General features: G+C 43.3%; 1 protein-coding gene across 2 annotated transcripts in view; it reads right to left on the reverse strand.

Annotated features, from left to right (window-relative positions):
• Positions 1 to 922: 922 nt before the first annotated feature.
• The window catches only part of SRD5A2 (steroid 5 alpha-reductase 2), a 33,783-nt gene continuing 16,320 nt past the window's right edge, over positions 923 to 18,385 (reverse strand). The window contains exons 2-5 of one of the 2 annotated variants that reach the window (XM_007523893.3): positions 6,712 to 6,875; positions 5,701 to 5,802; positions 4,479 to 4,629; positions 923 to 1,527 (exon numbers count right to left, since the gene is read on the reverse strand). In XM_007523893.3, coding sequence (XP_007523955.1) covers positions 1,461 to 1,527; positions 4,479 to 4,629; positions 5,701 to 5,802; positions 6,712 to 6,875 — 484 coding nt within the window. In that variant the 3' untranslated portion in view covers positions 923 to 1,460. The remainder of the gene's footprint in view (positions 1,528 to 4,478; positions 4,630 to 5,700; positions 5,803 to 6,711; positions 6,876 to 18,385) is intronic. The other variant, XM_060186825.1, reaches the window with a different exon arrangement.

Below are 18,385 nucleotides of genomic sequence, written 5' to 3' on the forward strand. Positions count from 1 at the left end.
AGTTGTACACCAGAATCATGTTCTCTCTGAGGGCATTAAGATCCAGCTGACCCTAGCCACAGGAAAACACACCAGATTCATGCCAGGCCCTCTCCGGCAGGGACAGGGGACAGACTCTGGAAAACACGGGCACTAAGAAAATGTCCCCTGAGATGAGACTGCCACTTCCCCCGTGAGAGGAGGCAGGATACTTGGTCTTTTCACATCTGTCATCAGAGCCAGTTTCAGAAACTATGTGGGGTCTCTGGCTTTACTCAGAAGCAGCTTTGCTGTGGCTCTTCACAGCTTCAGGGTGAAGTCTCAGCTGACTGGTGTGTGAACACCTTCACTAGACCTGCCAGCGGACTCTCCAGCCCAGACTTTTCAACCACAGAGCTGTCTCTGATGGGCACAGGGCAGATGTAGAGCCAAAGGGCTGCAGAGGAACTGAGAGCTCCTGGAGGAAGGAAGAAAGGGAGGTTAAGAAGCTTCCAGAAGCAGCAACGCAGAAGTCTCTGTTGGGAGCTTTGGCCAGAAGGTGTCACATTATCATCAGGGCTGGAGATGAAGGATACCCGAAAGCGTACTCAGAAAGACTAGAGTTCTGTGTCTGAGAGCCTGGATGTGACCTCCCCTGACCTGCACGATCATAGAAGTGAGTGTGGCTCTGTTGAGCACGTATGTACCAGGTACTAGGACCCAGGCGTGAGCCCCTACTCCCCACCTGCAGGGTAGAAATTTCATGAGTGGTGTAGCAGGTAGTAGGTCTGCAAGTGTCTATCTTTCTCCCTCTCTAACTCCCTCCACTCTCAATATCTATCTTATAAAATTTAAAAAGAAAAATAAAAAGGAGAAAATGGCTGCACCCCCAGCAATAACCCAAGTAGCAATAAAATAAATAAATAAGTAAAAGAAGTGAGTGCAGGCCAGCAAAGTCCCCTCCTCTTGGTGTCATGGTCCTTTATTTGCAAGGCTGGCAGATTGTCAGGAAGTATGGATACAGTCAGGGGTGGGTTTGGGCAGGAGACAGAACATACATCGGGATAAAGGATTGAAGCATAGGGTGTGGTAACTGAATCTAAAGACAGCAGGTATAAACTCAGCATAAGGATGACTACTGTTTATCAGATAGCCTCTTCCATATCAAAGATTAAGATATTAAATGTCCAGGAACTTTGGCTGCCTGCTGGGGGAGACCCCCACCCCAAACCCAGCTAAGTCTGAGGCTTAAGCAGATAGCTTACTGGAAACAGTTCTTTCAGGCACTGAGTAAAATTCATTTGATATGAATGTCCCCCAGTAGGAGAACAGGGGTGGGAGCACTTTGCTGAGAGTCTTCAGGCCAGCTATCAGAATGACAGGAGGACTTGGACAGAAGACTCCCCCCTCTACAGACAGCAAGGTGTTAACAGTCTGGAGAGTCGGCAGCTGGAAGACACTCCTCTGCTTGAAGGAGCTGGCTTCATTTTACCTTTTTTTCTTCAAAAGATGAAGGGGATGAGAGCTTTCCGGGATTTGGGATAGTTCTCAAATACCTGATGGTAGAACCTGAACAAGAGAAGAGTGAGTTAGAGCAAGGATGGTGGGGTGTAGAGAGTCGTACACACAGCTGGGCTGCTGTATCTGTCTACTACAGTTTTGAGAATGTACCTGATGAAAGGCCACCCCACAGACTGGGGCCAGGCTGACTGTAAGCTAGAACTGAGAGAGCTCTGGTCTCTCTGTAACTTCCCCTCTGTATCTGTCTCAGTAAAGTAAAAGAAATCAAGAGGAAATCAGGTAGTAGTGCACCCAGTTTAATGCCTATATTACCATGCACATGGACCAGGGTTAGAGCCCCTGCTCTCCACCTGCAAGGGGGACGCTTCACAAGCAGTAAAGCAGTAAAGCAGGTGTCTATCTTTCTTTCCTTCTATCTCCCGTCCTGTCTCAATTTCTCTCTGTCCTACCTAGTAAAAGTCAGAAAGGAAAAAATAAATAATAAAAGAAATCAAACTTTAAGAAAAAGGCATTCAAAATTTGGTGACATTCACACCAAACCTAGAGATAAAAAATAGAAGCCCGGCGTAAGGAGCCCAGTTCAAGCCCCCAGCTCCCCACCTGCAGAGGAGTCACTTCACAGGCGGTGAAGCAGGTCTGCAGATGTCTATCTTTCTCTCCCCCTCTCTGTCTTCCCTTTCTTTCTCCCTTTCTCTCTGTCCTATCCAACAACAATGACATCAATAACAACAACAATAATAACTACAACAACAATTAAAAAAAAATAGAAGCCAAGGGGGCTGGGCAGTACCACAGCGGGTTAAGCGCACATGGTGCAAAGCGCAAAGGCAGGTGTAAAAATCCCAGCTCTAGCCCCCGGCTCCCCACATGCAGGGGGTCGATTTGCAATCAGTGAAGCAGGTCTGCAGGTGTTTTTTTTCTCTTCCTCTCTGTCTTCCCCCCTTTCTCAATTTCTCTCTATCTTATCCAACAACAACAATAGCTATGACAACAATAACAATAATAACTACAACAAGTACAACAACAAGGGCAACAAAATGGGGAAAATGTCCTCCAGGAGCAGTGGATTCATAGTGCAGGCAACCAAGTCCCAGAGATAACCCTGGAGTTAAAAAAATAAAATTTAATTTAAAAAAGTCAAATGTAGCAGCCACACTTGGCACAGGGATAATGATTTCCCTGGGGGGGGGGGGGTCTGTCCTGGCTGGACCTCAGGATTATCTGTGAAATTGGACCATGCCACCCATGGTCATGCCTGCACCCACCCCACCCCACCCCCACCCCCGGCCTCCAGCATGGAACACAAAATGAGACTGATGGCAGGAGAGGCTTGAATGGAAGATACTCTGTACTTCTTGCAAGATGATGGCTAGGAACCCGAAGCCCACTGTCACCAGCAGCCATTGCCAGATACCCAAGAGGGCACAGGGCCAGGTCCAACCATTCTTCATACATAAGAATACATGCTTCTGGCTGGAAAGCTTCAGGGCAAGCCCAAATGTCAGGACTTACTAGTCTACACCATGGTGGCAAGCTCATCGTCTCAGAGCAAATACCTGGGGTCAGGAAGCAGTTTGCCCAATAGAACACATACCTGACCCATGTGAGGCCCTGAGGTTTGAGCCCTACCACCACACAGGAGCACAGGGCGAGCTCCATGGATGGGCGAGCTATGCTATGATGTCTCTATCTTCACTCTCTCTCTTTCTCTCTCCCTCTCTCTCTCTCTCTCTCTCTCTCCCTACCTCTCTCAGTCCCTCCTTCCCTCACTCTCTCCTTCTCTGTCTAACAAATAAAGAATGAAAACAGTTGGGCCAAGAGGGGCCAGGTAGTGGTGCACCCGGTTAATTGCACATATTACCACGCACAAAGAGCCGGGTTCAAGCCACTGCTCCCATCTACAAGGGAGACACTTCATGAGCAAAGAAACAGATCTACAGGTAGCTTTCTTTCTCTCTTCCTCTCTGTCTCTCTTATCAAATAAAGTAAAGTAAAACAAAAAGGGAAAATGGACACCAGAGCAGTGGATTTGTAGTACCAGCACTGAGCTCCAGTAATAACCCTGGTGGCAAAAAAAAAAAAAAAAAAAAAAAATTGGGCTGGCGCCCGGGTGGTAACACAGCGGGTTAAGCACACATGGCACAAAGTGCAAGATCCTGGTTCGAGCACCTGGATCCCCACCTGCAGGGGGTCGCTTCACAAGCAATGAAGCAGGTCTGCAGGTATCTTTCTCTCTTACTCTCTGTCTTCCCCTCCTCTCTCAATTTCTCTCTGTCCTATCGCACAATAGTGACAACAATAATAATAACAACAGCAATAATAAACAACAAGGGGAACAAGGAAAAAATAGCTTTCAGAATCAGTGGATTCATAATGTAGACACTGAGCCCCAGCGATACCCGTGGAGGCAAAAAAAAAAAAAAAATTGGGCCAAGGAGGCCACTCAACATAGTATAGCATCTGTATTCAAAGTCCTGGAATCATTCTCCAACATTGCATAAAAAATAATAATAAGTGGTCCAGGAGGTGGCACTGTGGATAAGGCATTGGACTCTCAAGCATGAGGTCCTGAGTTCAATCCCCGGCAGCACATGTACCAGAGTGATGTCTGGTTCTTTCTCTCCTATCACTTCTCATGAATCAATAAAATTTTTTTAATTTAAAATAATAATAATAATTAGAGAAAAATAAGTCCAGCAGGGCTGGGAAGTAGGTCAAGCAGTAGAGCATACACCTTACTATGCGTGAGACCCTGAGTTCAAGCCCCAGCACCACAAATTCTGGAGCAGTGCTGTGGTGTTTCTCCTCTCTTTAAGGTAAAGAATAGAAGTGGGGTGAGACGGCCTCAGTAATGGCAAGGCCCATGTGAAAGGCCCTGGGACCGCTCCTCGGTGCTGCATAGAGTAGTGAATCCAGAAATGTCTTGGGTTTCTAACTCCACATACTACCAGCCTGCAGAGCCACATGGGGACCCCACCCCCTGGACTGGGGCAGCTCACCTGTGGTGGTGAACAGCTCGTAGACCAAGAAAACAGAGCGAGAAAAATGCAAAGGCAAATGCTGGGAAGGACCAGGTGGCCAGGGCGAAACCCATCCATTCCACAATCTCCCCCAGGTAATTGGCTCCAGAGACATAGGTGAACAGGCCTCCTGTGTGTAAAAGAGCCGGGAGACTAAACATCAGAGGAAGGTCAGGAAACTCAAGGTCTAGCGGTTTAGCTCAATGACATTAACGCCCCTCTGCTTAGCTCTAAAATGGGGAGGGGCATCCACAGAGAACTTGGGGCTGGGGAGCTCTGGGAGTTGTCCTGCCAGTTTGTGGCACTCTTTTGAAGATCAGGAGATAAAGCAACAATAGCCTGTCTCTCTCAGAATTTTTTGGAATGTTGTTGGGCTGCTGCCCAGACTGTACCAGAAGTCCAGAGCAGGACAGGGATGAGTGTGGGAGGTTGGCTGGGTCTCCTGGTGTAAAGGAGGTGTTCCTGTCACCTCTCCCCATCCCTCTCCATCCCTATATATCCACTATATGCTGGGCATTGGGTCTCCTGTCCCTAAGCCTCTCCAGGGACTCAACACACTGCAGCTACACACACACACACACACACACACACACACACACACACACACACATATGAGTGGCCAGCTGCTGGGCTGAAAGTTAAGGTGTGGGCTGAAGAGACAGCACAGTGGTTCTGCAGAAGACTTTGCTGGCTGGACTCTGAGGTCCCAGTTCAAGCCCCAGAACCACCATAAGCCAGAGCTGAACAATGCTCTGGCGTGTGTGTGTGTGTGTGTGTGTGTGTGTGTGTGTGTGTGTGTGTGTGTATGTTTTCTCTCAAATTAAAAAAGGAAGAAAGAAGGAAGGAAGGAAGGAAGGAAGGAAGGAAGGAAGGAAGGAAGGAAGGAAGGAAGGAAGAAAAAGAAAGGGAGGTGTGAGAATCTTGGAGGTAGGAGGCCAGCCCTGCAGGAAGCTGGTGGTGCCTGCAGCTTCTGTGGCTTTTCAGAGGAGCTGCTTCTCCCATTCAGGTTCCTCTTGTCAGAATGGAGGAATTAGCACATTTCTACAGGACACAAAAAAAAGTGTCAAGGGCAACTGGGAGTGAACTGCACCATCTGTGTCCTTGTGGACTCTCCAGTTCCTCAGCAGGACCCAGGGTTGGGTTCCAGGGAGGAGGAGAAGGAAGAGGACTGAGAGCTGGGAGGCAGGTAGGGGCAGCAGACCTCTTGGAATCTGGTAGATGACTTCTCCCGGCTTCCTGAGCTGGCACAAGATGTGGTCGCTGTGGATGTTCACTGCCATCCCTGCCACAAACAGGAGGATTCCTGGGCAACACAGAGGCAGAGACAGAGGTTAGGGCACATTCTGGCAGACTGGGACGTGGCTCAGTAAGAAAGTGTTGGGCTCTCAAGCATCAGCTCCTGGGTTTGATCCCTGGCATCACACATGCCAGAGTGATACTCCGGTTCTCTCTACCTTTCTCTTCTCTTTCTCATAAATTAATTAATTAGCTAGTTAGTTAATTGATTAATTAATGATAAATAAACGAAGGGCTGGAGAGACAACATAATAGTTATGTCAAAGACTTTCATGCCTGAGGCTCTGAAGACCCAGGTTCAACCCCAAGCACCATCATCAGCCAAAGCTGGGCAGTGCTCTAGTCTATCTATCTAGCTAGCTAGCTATCTCCATATATACGGAGACCTTATGCACTGTAGCATGTGCACTCAACTGGTGTGCCATCATCTATCCCCAGAACTGTCTTTCAGTGATGAAGGGACTGGCATAAGGATCAGAGGTCAACCTGCTAAGGACAGCTGAGATAAAACATCCCTGGGATGTTTTATTGTTGCTGCTGTTGCTTGAAGAGTAAAGAAAAGTGGCCGGGCGGTGACATGACTGGTTAAGTACTCACATTACAGTGTGCAACAACCCAGGTTCAAGCCCCTGATCCCCACCTGCAGGGGGAAAGCTTCATGAGTGGTGAAGCAGGGCTTCAGGTATCTCTCTGTCTCTCTCCTCTATCTCTCCCTCCCTTATCAATTTCTCTCTGTCTCTATCCAATAATAAATAAATAAAAATGAAAATAAATTTTTAAAAAAGTGGAGTAAGAGTAAAAAGGAGAAGGGGCAGTCTTCTGGAATTGGGTGGGGAGAGGGACAGTGAGCGTGACTGTGGGATGGGCTGTCACCTGGGGGGTGTGGGGGTGGAGGGAAGGCACACGGTGTGCTCACCTAGGATGAACCTCGGGTCCATACACCACTCAGCAGGGTAGTCTGCGCAGTAGCTCAGAGAGTAAGCTTGCAGGGTCCCATTCCCCACACAGAAGGCACAAGCCCAGAGCAGGATGGACACAGGGACAGGCTTCCCTCTAGTCTGCATGGAGTAGATGAACGTCCTGGGATAAAAGAGGGTGAGAGATAAGGACTCACTGTTTAAAAAAAAAAAAAAAAATCCTTCAGGCAATAAGAGCAAAGGTTTCAAGCAGACAATTGCACCTAACCCATTTTTTTAAATAACTTTATTGAGGATTTTTTTAGTCACTTTATTGACAGTTGCACCTAACCCATTTTTAAATCACTTTGTTTAGTTATTTATCACTTTATTAATTATTTTTAAATTTATTTATTTATCACTTTATTATTTATTTATTTAATGGTTGCAGAACAGTTGTTGACACATGGGTACAATTTCTCATCTCCTCATGATAGGCATCTGCCAAACACTCTCACTCTCAACTTAGGTCCTTTCCCACAATCATGTAGCCTAAAGCCCCTCCCCACTCCCTGCCCTCCTTCCCCAGAGCCTAGTGAAATACACCTAACTCAATCTAAATTTGTCTTTGTGTTTTCCCTTTCTGTCCTTGTTTCTTAAGTTCCAGCTGTCAGTGAGAGCATTCATACTCACCCTTCCTTTTTTCCTTTTTAGCCTACCTTACTTAAGATGAGTCCTTCAATCTCCATCCAAGATGAGGCAATGGAGATGGTTCTTATCATTTTTTGAAAGATGAGTAAGTACTCCATTCTATATGTATACACCACAACTTTCTTAGCCACTCATCTGTCATTGGACACCTAGCTTGCTTCCAATTTTGGGTTCTTACAGACTGTGCTACTATAAAATCATACCTTAGAAATAGGTCCTAAAAACAAGTGGAGTTTATTCGAGCCCCCGGCTCCCCACCTGCAGGGGAGTCGCTTCACGGGCGGTGAAGCAGGTCTGCAGATGTCTATCTTTCTCTCCCCTCTCTCTCTGTCTTCCCCTCCTCTCTCCATTTCTCTCTGTCCTATCCAACAACAAAGCAACATCAACAATGGCAATAATAACCGCAACGAGGCTGCAACAACTCGGGCAACAAAAAGGGGGAAAAATGGCTTCCAGGAGCGGTGGATTCATGGTGCAGGCACCGAGCCCAGCAATAACCCTGGAGGAAAAAAAAAACAAACAAACAAACAAACAAAAACAAGTGGAGTTTTAGTCTTTTAACAGATTTTCAAGTGAATCTTGATATTCGTTTGTTCATGTTAACTTTAAAACCACCTATGAAACACTCACCCCCTCAGTTTTGTGAATACCCTTATATTGCATCATTTTTAAGAGAGTGAAAACGGCACAAGGACAAGCTCAAGAGTTCACTGCTCTGTAAAGTAATAAAACAGCTAACTCAAAGTGTGTCACAGTCAGATTGTTGCAAATCTAAATACTAACCAAAGGCTTGTAGAAACCTGGGGAACCCTCAAGCAAGAAAAAAGACTTGAGTGTCAGTAACTTCAGTAAGCTGCGTGGCATTCTAGTTTACCCTGGTCTCATCCTACACTATTTTTATTTTATTTTTCTTTATTTATGCTTCCAGGATTATTACTGGGTCTCAGTGCCTTTACAACTTCACCATTCCCAGAGGCCCTTTTTTTCCCCCATTTCCTCCCTTTCCTCCTTTTTCTCTTTTCTTGCTCTGTCTCTCTCTTCCTTTCTTTCTTTTTTTCTTTTTTGATAGAGACTGAAAAAAAAAAAATACAGAAGTGTGGGAGTATGGATCAACCTGCCAACATATATGTCAGCAGAGAAACAATTAAAGAAGCCAGACCTTCCACCTTCTGAACCTAATAATGATCCTGGGTCCATGTTCTCGGAGAGATAAAGAATAAGAAGGCTTCCAATGGAGGGGATGGAATACATAACTCTGGTGGTGGGAATTGTGTGGAATTGTAGCCCTCTTATCCTACAGTCTTGTCAATCATTATTAAATCAATAAAAGAAAGAAAGAAAAACAGAGGGAGGGACAGAGAAAAGGAGAGACCTGTAGCACTGCTCTATCACTCACTGGTGCTTTCCTTCTGGAGGTGAGGACCAGGAGCTTGAACCCAGGTTCTCTCACATGATAATACGTATGTTCTACATGAGCCACCATCTGACCACCCCCCCCACCATCTTCTTCTTTTCAAATTCTTATTAAGATTATAAGATTTCAGGGTCTGGTTGCACACTGCAACCATCACCAAAGTTCTGTGACCCTACCCTCCAAACAACAGACTCCAGTGTACACCAGTAATCTTATAAGACAGGGAGTCAGGGGTTAGCACAGCAGGTTAATCGCAGGTGGCACAAAGTGCAAGGACTGGCATAAGGATCCTGCTTCAAACCCCTGGCTCCCCACCTGCAGGAGAATGACTTCACAAGCGGTGAAGCAGGTCTGCAGGTGTCTATCTTTCTCTCCCCCTCTCTGTCTTCCCCTACTCTCTTCATTTCTCTCTGTCCTATCCAACAATGGTGACATCAACAATGACAACAATAAAACAACAAGGACAATAAAAGAGAATAAATAAATAAAATCTTGTAAGCCACTATTAATCATACTTTTTGGAAATGGCTTAAAATTTTTTAAAAAAAAAAAACCCTTAGCAAAACATGTAAAAAAAAAAAAAAAGGAGGGGGAGGGGGAGGGAGAGGAGTAGCATATATCTGAAAAGTGTTCTGGTGGAGAGAGAGAGACAGAGAGGAATAAAAGAAATAAAAGGAAGGGCAGGGCTATGGAGCAGCAGCAGCTGTGTTTCCTCTCCTCTCCCGATCAACTAGGAATACCAAAGAAGACCACCTGGGACCACAACAAGACAGGACAAGAATGACTTCAGGAACCCACCAAATCACCAGTGAGTGCAAACACATGTGGCTCGTGGACAGAGAGGAGCCTAGGAACAGATTAAGTGGCTGGTAATAGTCTGACAGTTTACCAGTTGAGACACCACCTCCAGTCTGTTTCACCAACAAAAACACAGCTGAAGGGAGGAGAGGACTCCTCTAAGACTCACCAAATGCAACTGTGAGATTCCATTGCTTCTGCCCTCAGAATCTGAAGCAGTGGCAGGGAGGCTCTGTGCTGACACCAGGGGACAGAGAACTAACAAGGAAACTCAGGAGAAGATCTATAACCCATTGGCCTAGCAGTGGGGCTGTGAAAGTCTCTTTGCATAACCAATGGTTTATCTCTGACCCACTCTGCTTTATCTCTTGGCCAGGAGTCAGTGATTAATCTAAGAAGCCTACTTATAGTTTAAAAGCCCTCAGGCTCCCACAGCCTAAAGGGAAGAAAAAGAACAAAAGAGGCTGTTAAACCACTGAGCTCTATCTCAGGGATTAATGTACTATTGAAACAACTGTCAATTTCCACAATGGTAAACCTTTTGATTACCTTACTTAGACACAAGTCAATCCAAGCAAGAGTGATCAATAATTTGAAAAGTACTGGGAGAGGGAACTCATAACATACTATATAAAATGGTTAAACCAACAAGAAGAAATATTGGAGAAATGAACCAGGACAAGAGTCCACCTAAAAGCCCCCCAAAGGCTGAAGCACAAAATAATGAAGTCATCATCCAAACACTAGTGAAGAAAATAATCACAGGAGTGAGTAAAGTCATGGAAAGAATTGTCATCAGAAATACAGAAATAGGGAGTCAGGTGGTAACGCAGTGGGTTAAGCTCACGTGGCACAAAGCGCAAGGACCGGCATAAGGATCCCTCTCCCCAATGTTATTAGTCATGTCTATCAGGAACAACACAATAAACCCCTTTGCGGGCCCCCATAGGACCTTGCCCTCAATTTGTATCAACAACGGTAGAGAATGTTCCATCCTCTGAAGGAAGGATGGACAACATACTCTATGCTCCACCTGAGGAAGATTGTGGGACTATGTGAAAGCTTGGTAGAGCTTAGGGAAGCTCTCCCATCCTTGGATGGAGGTCTGGAAAGACACCCTACTTGTTAGACTCTCTCCTTATAGAGATGAGCCAAGAGGGAAAAGTCTCCTAGACTCAGATTCTCCTTGTTAGTCTCTCAAGCTCACAGAAAGCCTACATGCCTCTCACACTTAGTTTCCCCTGCTAGCAGCAGGCCAAATGGCTGTCTGCTTTAGAGTTCACTCGAAGTTCACACATCCACTTCACCTTTTGATCACAAAGGAGAACACACTCTATCATACACCTCCTCAACACCAGACAGTAAAAAAACCCCAAATCATATTTCCTTGTGTCCTTTGATATATATGATTTACATCTACTTCATGTTATTGGTTTAACCCCTATGCTTCTCTCAAATGCCTTTGGATAATTAGCCTGCCGGCATCATGCAGAATAATTGTTTTGACCTTTATGTATCGCATTAATTCTTGTCATACCAGCCCCCTACCATAGGGGCAAACTGACCTTTAAGAAACCTGTAATTTCTAACATATTTGAAATTTTTTCTTTGTTTAACTCTCTATATAAACCTGTACCTATCTCCAAATAAATGAGTGTTTGTACCAGAATACTCTTTGAGTCCTCCTTTCTGTATCACATGGTCCCTGAGAGCCGGTGAGGGAGGTTCGGTGATTTGACCCCTGGCTGAATCCGCTCCATGGGAGTGCCAACAGAAGATGGATCCTGAAATTGGTGCAGCTCGGAACATTTCTATTCATGACCACAAAATGTGAGCTCGGATCTACAGGGATGCAGAGGTCACATAGGTTCCTAAGCTGTATATGAGCCCCAGATCAGATCAAATCAATGGGGTTTACAGTCAATAATATTTATACACTTTTCCCATATTTGGGAGCTACTCTCTTCCCTGATCCAGCTTTCTGGTCCTTTTTCCAACCATGACATCATCTCCCCAGACAATAACTTGGATTCACCTACATATCAGATTTCAGGCTCAGGGGAAACAAACAAACAAACAAAAAAAAAACTAGTATAGTCACGGGCCCTTTGGAATATAACTAAAATAGGCCTACTAGCTATCTATAAAACGTAGACCCCAAATATTAATCTGAAATATTCCAGCCTTTAGGTTCATGATTAGTTAACAATTTATTTGACTTTATATGTTAACTCTTTTTTCAGCCACCAGGTTCCAGATGCTACCATGATGCCAACTGGACTTCCTTGGGCAGATGAGCCCAACAATGTGTCCTGGAGCCCCCAGTCCCTAGAGCCTCAGCCCACTAGGGAAAGAGAAAGACAGGCTGAGAGTATGGATCAACCTGTCAACACCCATGTTCAGCGGGGAGACAATTACAGAAGCCAGACCTTCCACCTTCTGCATCCCATAATGGCCTTGGGTCCATACTGCCAGAAGAATTAAGAATAGGGAAGCTATCAGGGGAGGGGAGGGGATACTGAGTTCTGGTGGTGGTAATTGTATGGAGTTGTACCCCTTTTATCCTATGGTTTTGTCAGTGTTTCCTTTTTATAAATAAAAAAATAGATTACAAATGAAAAACTGAAAAAGGATAAGGAAAATAGCAACAATCTCTAATATGTGAAGGAAAGTGACTATAAAAAAATTGCTGCAAAGTAAATGAAATGGAATACACAACACTGCAAAATGAATTTTAAAACTCACATAAAGACCATGGTAAAGAAGATGTATGCTGTGGTCCAGGAGGTGGTACAGTGGATAAAGCATTGGATTCTCAAGCATAAGGTCCTGAGTTCAATCTCTAGCAGCACATGTACCAGAGTGATGTCTGGTTCTCTCTCTCTCTCTCTCTCTCTCTCTCTCTCGTCTTCATAAATAAATAAATAAATTTTTTTTAAAAAAAGAAGATGTATGCCTGCTAATGGAAGAGACAGGTAGATAATCTGGAGGAAGAGGTAAATGAGAACTGGTAGTTGTAGAACTCTGTAAAAGAATACAAAGAAAATGATGGAATAACATCAAAAATAAACACCCAATTAATGAAAGTCAAGTAATTATATATTATCTGAAGAATGAGAAAAGTATACAGGAAAAAGAAGGCATAGGAAAAATTAAAAAGAGAAATTAATAAGAGAGAAAATGAAATGACTCAATTTATTTTTTTTAATGACTCAATTTAAAAAGGCAAAGGACTGGGTATGCATGCCATTGAATTATATTTCATTGTATTGTATATATTGTAACAGTTTATTACATTCAAATATGTCTACGAGAGTTCTGTTTTAGTTTATTCTTATCAGTGATTTAATAATGGTTTATAAGATTACAGGGAAATAGTTCCGTACTGTACCCACCACCATAGTTTTGTGCCCACCCCCTGTGCACCCCAATTTTACTCCCTCCCCACAAGGATAACCATTGTAATTTTCACATCGTAGTGACAGCTTGACAATTTTGTTTTTTCACAAATTCATCTGTTTAAATTGACACTCTTTCCAAACTTCCCACCTAAAAAGAAACCATAAATTACCTGGAATTACACTCAAGAAATGTGTTTTTATCCCATTACACTCAAAAGTTCCCACAGCTATAAAGTGTAAGAATTTTTTTTGGGGGGGGGAATATATTTTTAAAATATCTAAGCAGCATAGTGGCATAAAGTAATGGCTCAAAGATGGGGCAAATGATAGAGAAAAAGGGGAGAAAGTCTCAGGAGTGAACTTTCCATGAAGATTTTGCAAACCTCAATGACATTTCCAGCAATCTAGACAAATATCCACAAGCAAAAGTTTGCACAAACACTAGGTGATAAGTAAACTAAATAAGAAGTGACTTTGGTGGCTGCAATAACAAAAATACAGACTTCCCAGAAGTAGTTCAGAAAAGTCAGTAAACAAATGGAAAACTACTCCATGGGCAGCACCAACTAGAATCTGACTCCCAGAGTTGTCATCTAGAGGATGTAGAGCTTTCAACAAGAAACTCTGGAACATGGGGAGAAATAGGAAAACACAATCTATACACAGAGCCAATATTAAATAACAATGAGAACTGCAATAACATCACTAAAGGTAAATGCAGAAAATCTTAGCCTATATGACCGATAGGATTCACAAGGTTGAGGAAAGAAATGAGAAAATATTTTTTCCAACACCATTTGTTGAAGAGACTCTTCTTTCCTCATTTAATACTCTGGGCACCTTTGTCAAAGATTAGACGTCCATAGATGTGGGGACTTACTTTTGGGCTCTCAATTCTATTCCACTGGTCAGTGTGTCTATTCATGTTCCAATACCAAGCAGTTTTGATGACAATGGCCCTATAATACAATTTGAAATCTATGAGTGTGATGCCTCTGGTTCTCTTCATTCTTCTCAAGATAGTTTTGACAATTCTAATCTTTCCTGGTTCCAGATAAACATTTGTATCTTTTGTTCTATTCTCCTAAAAAATGTGTTTGGGATCTTGATGGGGATAGCATTAAATTTGTAGATGGCTCTAGGTAGTATATTCATTTTGATGATGTTAATTCTTCCAACCCATAACCATGAAGAATCTTTTCACTTCTCTGTATCTTTTTCTATTTACTTGAATAGTGACTCATAATTTTCAGTATACAAGTCTTTCACTTCTTTTGTTAGGTCTGTTCCTAGATATTTTATTGATTTTGTTTCTATAGTAAAAGAAACTGATTTCTGGATTTCTTCTTCATCTGATAGGCAATTGATATCAAACACCTATAAAGAACTCAACAGTTCAAGAAAAGAAAAGAAAAAAATAGAAAGGTTGGTAAGAGAAAAGAATAGACAGTTTTTAATAAGAGATACATATGACCCATAAACATACGGAGAAATGATCCACTTCATTTATCATTAGAGAAATGGAAATTAAAATTATCCTGAGATTCCACCTGTGACAATGGCCTACAACAACAAAACATAAAACGACAAGTATTGGAAAGGTTGTGGAGAAAGAGGGACTTTGTTACACTGTTGGTGGGAATGCTAACTCACGCAGCCCCTTTTGAACATTTCATGGAGAGGTCCTTAAACAAACAAAAGTGGAAATGCCATATGATCCAGCAATATCGCTCTTAGGCATTTATCTAAAGGACATGCAAACTCTAATTCAAATGGATATGTGTACCTCTAATTCATGGCTGCATTATTCACAAAAGCCAAAAAGTAGACACATCCTAAATGCCCATTGATAGGTGACTAGCTACAGAAGTTAGGGGACATATACTCCATTAAATATTACTCTGCAATCAAAAAAAGAGCATGTTGTGTCCTTTGGAACAAGGTGGATGGAACTGGAGGTGTTTATACTTAACAAAATAAATAAAGTGGCAAAATACTAGTACAAGTTGATTTCACTCATATGTAGAGTACAGAGAATTGAAACAAAAGAGCTTGCAAAACAAAATAAAACAAAACAAAAAAGCTACCATAAGTAAAAAAAAAAAAAATTATCTCTAAGATTTTGTGAGAACTGTGGTGGTTATCGTTGGGACGGTGAGGGCACAGCACTTTGGTAGAAGCTACAATGTAGAATTATACTCCGTAAACATATAATCTTGTAAACCACTATTAATCACAAATTTTTAAATGGATTTGCAAATGTATGAATGCAACTAATGTAAACATGGACTCATGTTTGATTCAACTCTAAACCAGAATTCATGAGACCAGTCACACAGAGGAATATACTGATTTCCACATTCAACAATTAGCCTGACAGATGAAACCTAAGAAAACTTCTGATGGAGAGAAATACCGTATATGTGGCCATCTGGAAACTTTTAAGAGGGTTTTCAGATGTAAAAAGCTCAGGGGAAGTACATCAGGGCTTTTTTTCTCTAGTCTCTTCAGTTCAGTGGTTGTGGTCTTGCCCGTGCAAAGATGTTAATAGGATTGAAGGGTTTATGCCATATCCACACAGGAACTTGACAGTGCTGAAAGGGGGCTAGACATGGAGGCTTACACACAACACTTTCACCACACATTCATGGAGACGTGGTCAGACAAAAGAATACTGTTTTGAACTTCTGAATGTGGTGAACTGAGGCAGAAAGACCACCACACCAGAAGAAACAAAGCTAGGGAAATTCAGGGAGATAGTACAAGTGGCCAATGTCTGTTTCAGGAAATCTGGACTCTTAGGCAGAAGGGAGGGATGCATTGGATCGACCTTCTCGTGGTGCATCCCGTGAGTACCCATTCATTGGGGAAACTGACGGCTACAGACAGTCTATGACCCACATAGTCAACGACTGCCACCTCTCCAGATTCAAAGGAGGTCTCGAAACTTTACATCAGGCTCAACCTGACGCTGTTGACTGGCTACGGAAGAAGGGCAAACGCTAGAAGAAGAAAGGGGAAACTGACGGTCCTTCCTAGCCGACTGAATCCACATGGATCCCAGTCACTTTCAAAGCCAGCAACAAGTAGCTCCTGACAGCTTTCAACCTGACCTGTTGACTGGCTACGGAAGAAGGGCAAATGTTAGAAGAAGAAGAGGGAGAAGGGACAGGGGGTGGGGGTTGGGTGTCCCGTGTCCTAGGGTGCAGAGTGATGTGTGCTGACATCTCTTTCGGGGCGATATGGAACTATCCCTCCATGACAACAGTTCTGTAAGCCAACATTTCCTCAATAAAGAGATCTTAAAAAATAAATAAGCTGGGAGTCAACCCTCGCAGCAGGTTAAGTGCACGTGGCGCAAAGCCCAAGGACCAACGTAAAGATCCCAATTCGAGCCCCCTGGCTCCCCACCTGCAGGGGAGTCACTTCACAAGCAGTGTAGTAGGTCTTTAGGTGTCTATCTTTCTCTCCCCCTCTAATCTTCCCCTCTTCTCCCCATTTCTCTCTGTCCTATCCAATAACAACGACATCAATAACAACAACAATAAAACAAGGGCAACAAAAGTAATAAATAAATAAATAAAAGATAGGAGGAGGGGAGGCGGAGCTACGAGCAGCAGATCGCTTTCTCTCCTCTCCTCTCCCAGATCAACTAGGAATACCAAAGGAGACCACCCGGACCGAAACAAGACAGGACTAGAATGACCACAGGAACCCAGTGAATCACCCGTGAGTACAAACACGCGTGGCTGGTGACAGAGAGGAGAGAGGGGCCTAAGGAGAGATTAAGTGACTGCTAACCGTTCAACAGTTTATCAGTGGAGACACCACCTCCAGTCTGCTCCACAACAAAGGGACAGCTGAAGGGAGGAAAGGACTCCCCAGAGACTCACCAAGTGCAACTCTGCGTCTCCATTGCTACTACCCTCAGAATCTGGATCAGCAACAGGAAGGGACACCAGGGTACAGAGATCTAACCAGGAAACTCAGGAGAAGACCTATACCTCCGTGGCATAGCTGAGGGGCTGTTAAAGTCTCTTTGCATAACCACTGGATTATCTCTGCCACACCCTGCTTTATCTCTTGGTCAGGAGTCAGTGATTAGGCGAAGAAGCCTATTGATAGTTTAAAAGCCCTCAGGCACCCATAGCCTACAGGGAAGAAAAAAAAAGGCTTTTACACCACTGAGCTCCAACTCAGGGATTGAAAAAAAAACTGTTAACTTCCACCACGGTAAACCCTTTAATTAAATTACTTAGACACAAGTCAATCCAGGCAATAGTGATCAATAATTTGAAAAGTACTGATAAAGGGAACTCATAACATAATATATAAAATGGGTAAAACAACAAGAAAAAATATTGGAGACTCGAACCAGGACAAGAGTCCAGCTAAAAGTCCTCCAGAGGGTGAAGCACAAAACAACGAGTTCAACATCCAAACATTAGCTAAGGAAATAATAACAGGAGTGAGTAAAGAATTTGAAAAAATTGTAATCAGAAATGCAGGAACAACAAATGAGAATATGGAAGAAAATTCTAATAATCTCATGGTTATTAGAGAGCTGAAAGCTGAAATCTCTGAACTAAGAAGGCAACTAGCTGAACAAGCTAAAACAGTATCAGAGCAGGGCAACAAAATAGATGAACTCCAGAAAGCAGTAGAGGGCAGAGAGAATATAATCAATGAGGCTGAAGACAGAATTAGCAAGATTGAGGATGAATTAGAGACAACTAAAAAAGAAGTAAGAGATCTCAAAAAGAGATTAAGAGATGCTGAAAACAACAACAGAGTCCTATGGGATGACTTCAAAAGAAACAATATACACACTATTGGCTTACCAGAGGAAGAAAGAGAAGGGGAGGAAGAAAGCATTCTCCAGGCCATAATAGCTGAAAATTTCTCTAGTCTAGACAACACCAAAGACATAAAGATTCAAGAAGCCCAGAGGGTCCCAAACAGAATTAACCCAGACCTAAAGACACCAAGACATGTCATACTTAGATTGGAAAGGAATAAGGATAAAGAAAGGATCCTCAAGGCTGCAAGAGAAAAACAAAGAGTCACCTACAAAGGAAAACCCATAAGATTAGCAGCAGACTTCTCCATACAAACATTACAGGCCAGAAGAGAATGGCAAGATATCTATCGAGTACTCAATGAGAAAGACTTTCAGCCAAGAATACTATATCCTGCTAGGTTGTCATTCAGACTAGATGGAAGCATCAAAACCTTCTCAGACAAGCAACAGTTGAAGGAAGCAACCATCACCAAGCCTGCCCTGAAAGAAGTTCTGAAAGGTCTCCTATAAACAACCAGACCACCACAAATAGGACATATATCAAAACACTCTAAAACTCTACAAGAATG

Source organism: Erinaceus europaeus, chromosome 3, assembly GCF_950295315.1.
Source record: "Erinaceus europaeus chromosome 3, mEriEur2.1, whole genome shotgun sequence".
Taxonomy (NCBI): domain Eukaryota; kingdom Metazoa; phylum Chordata; class Mammalia; order Eulipotyphla; family Erinaceidae; genus Erinaceus; species Erinaceus europaeus.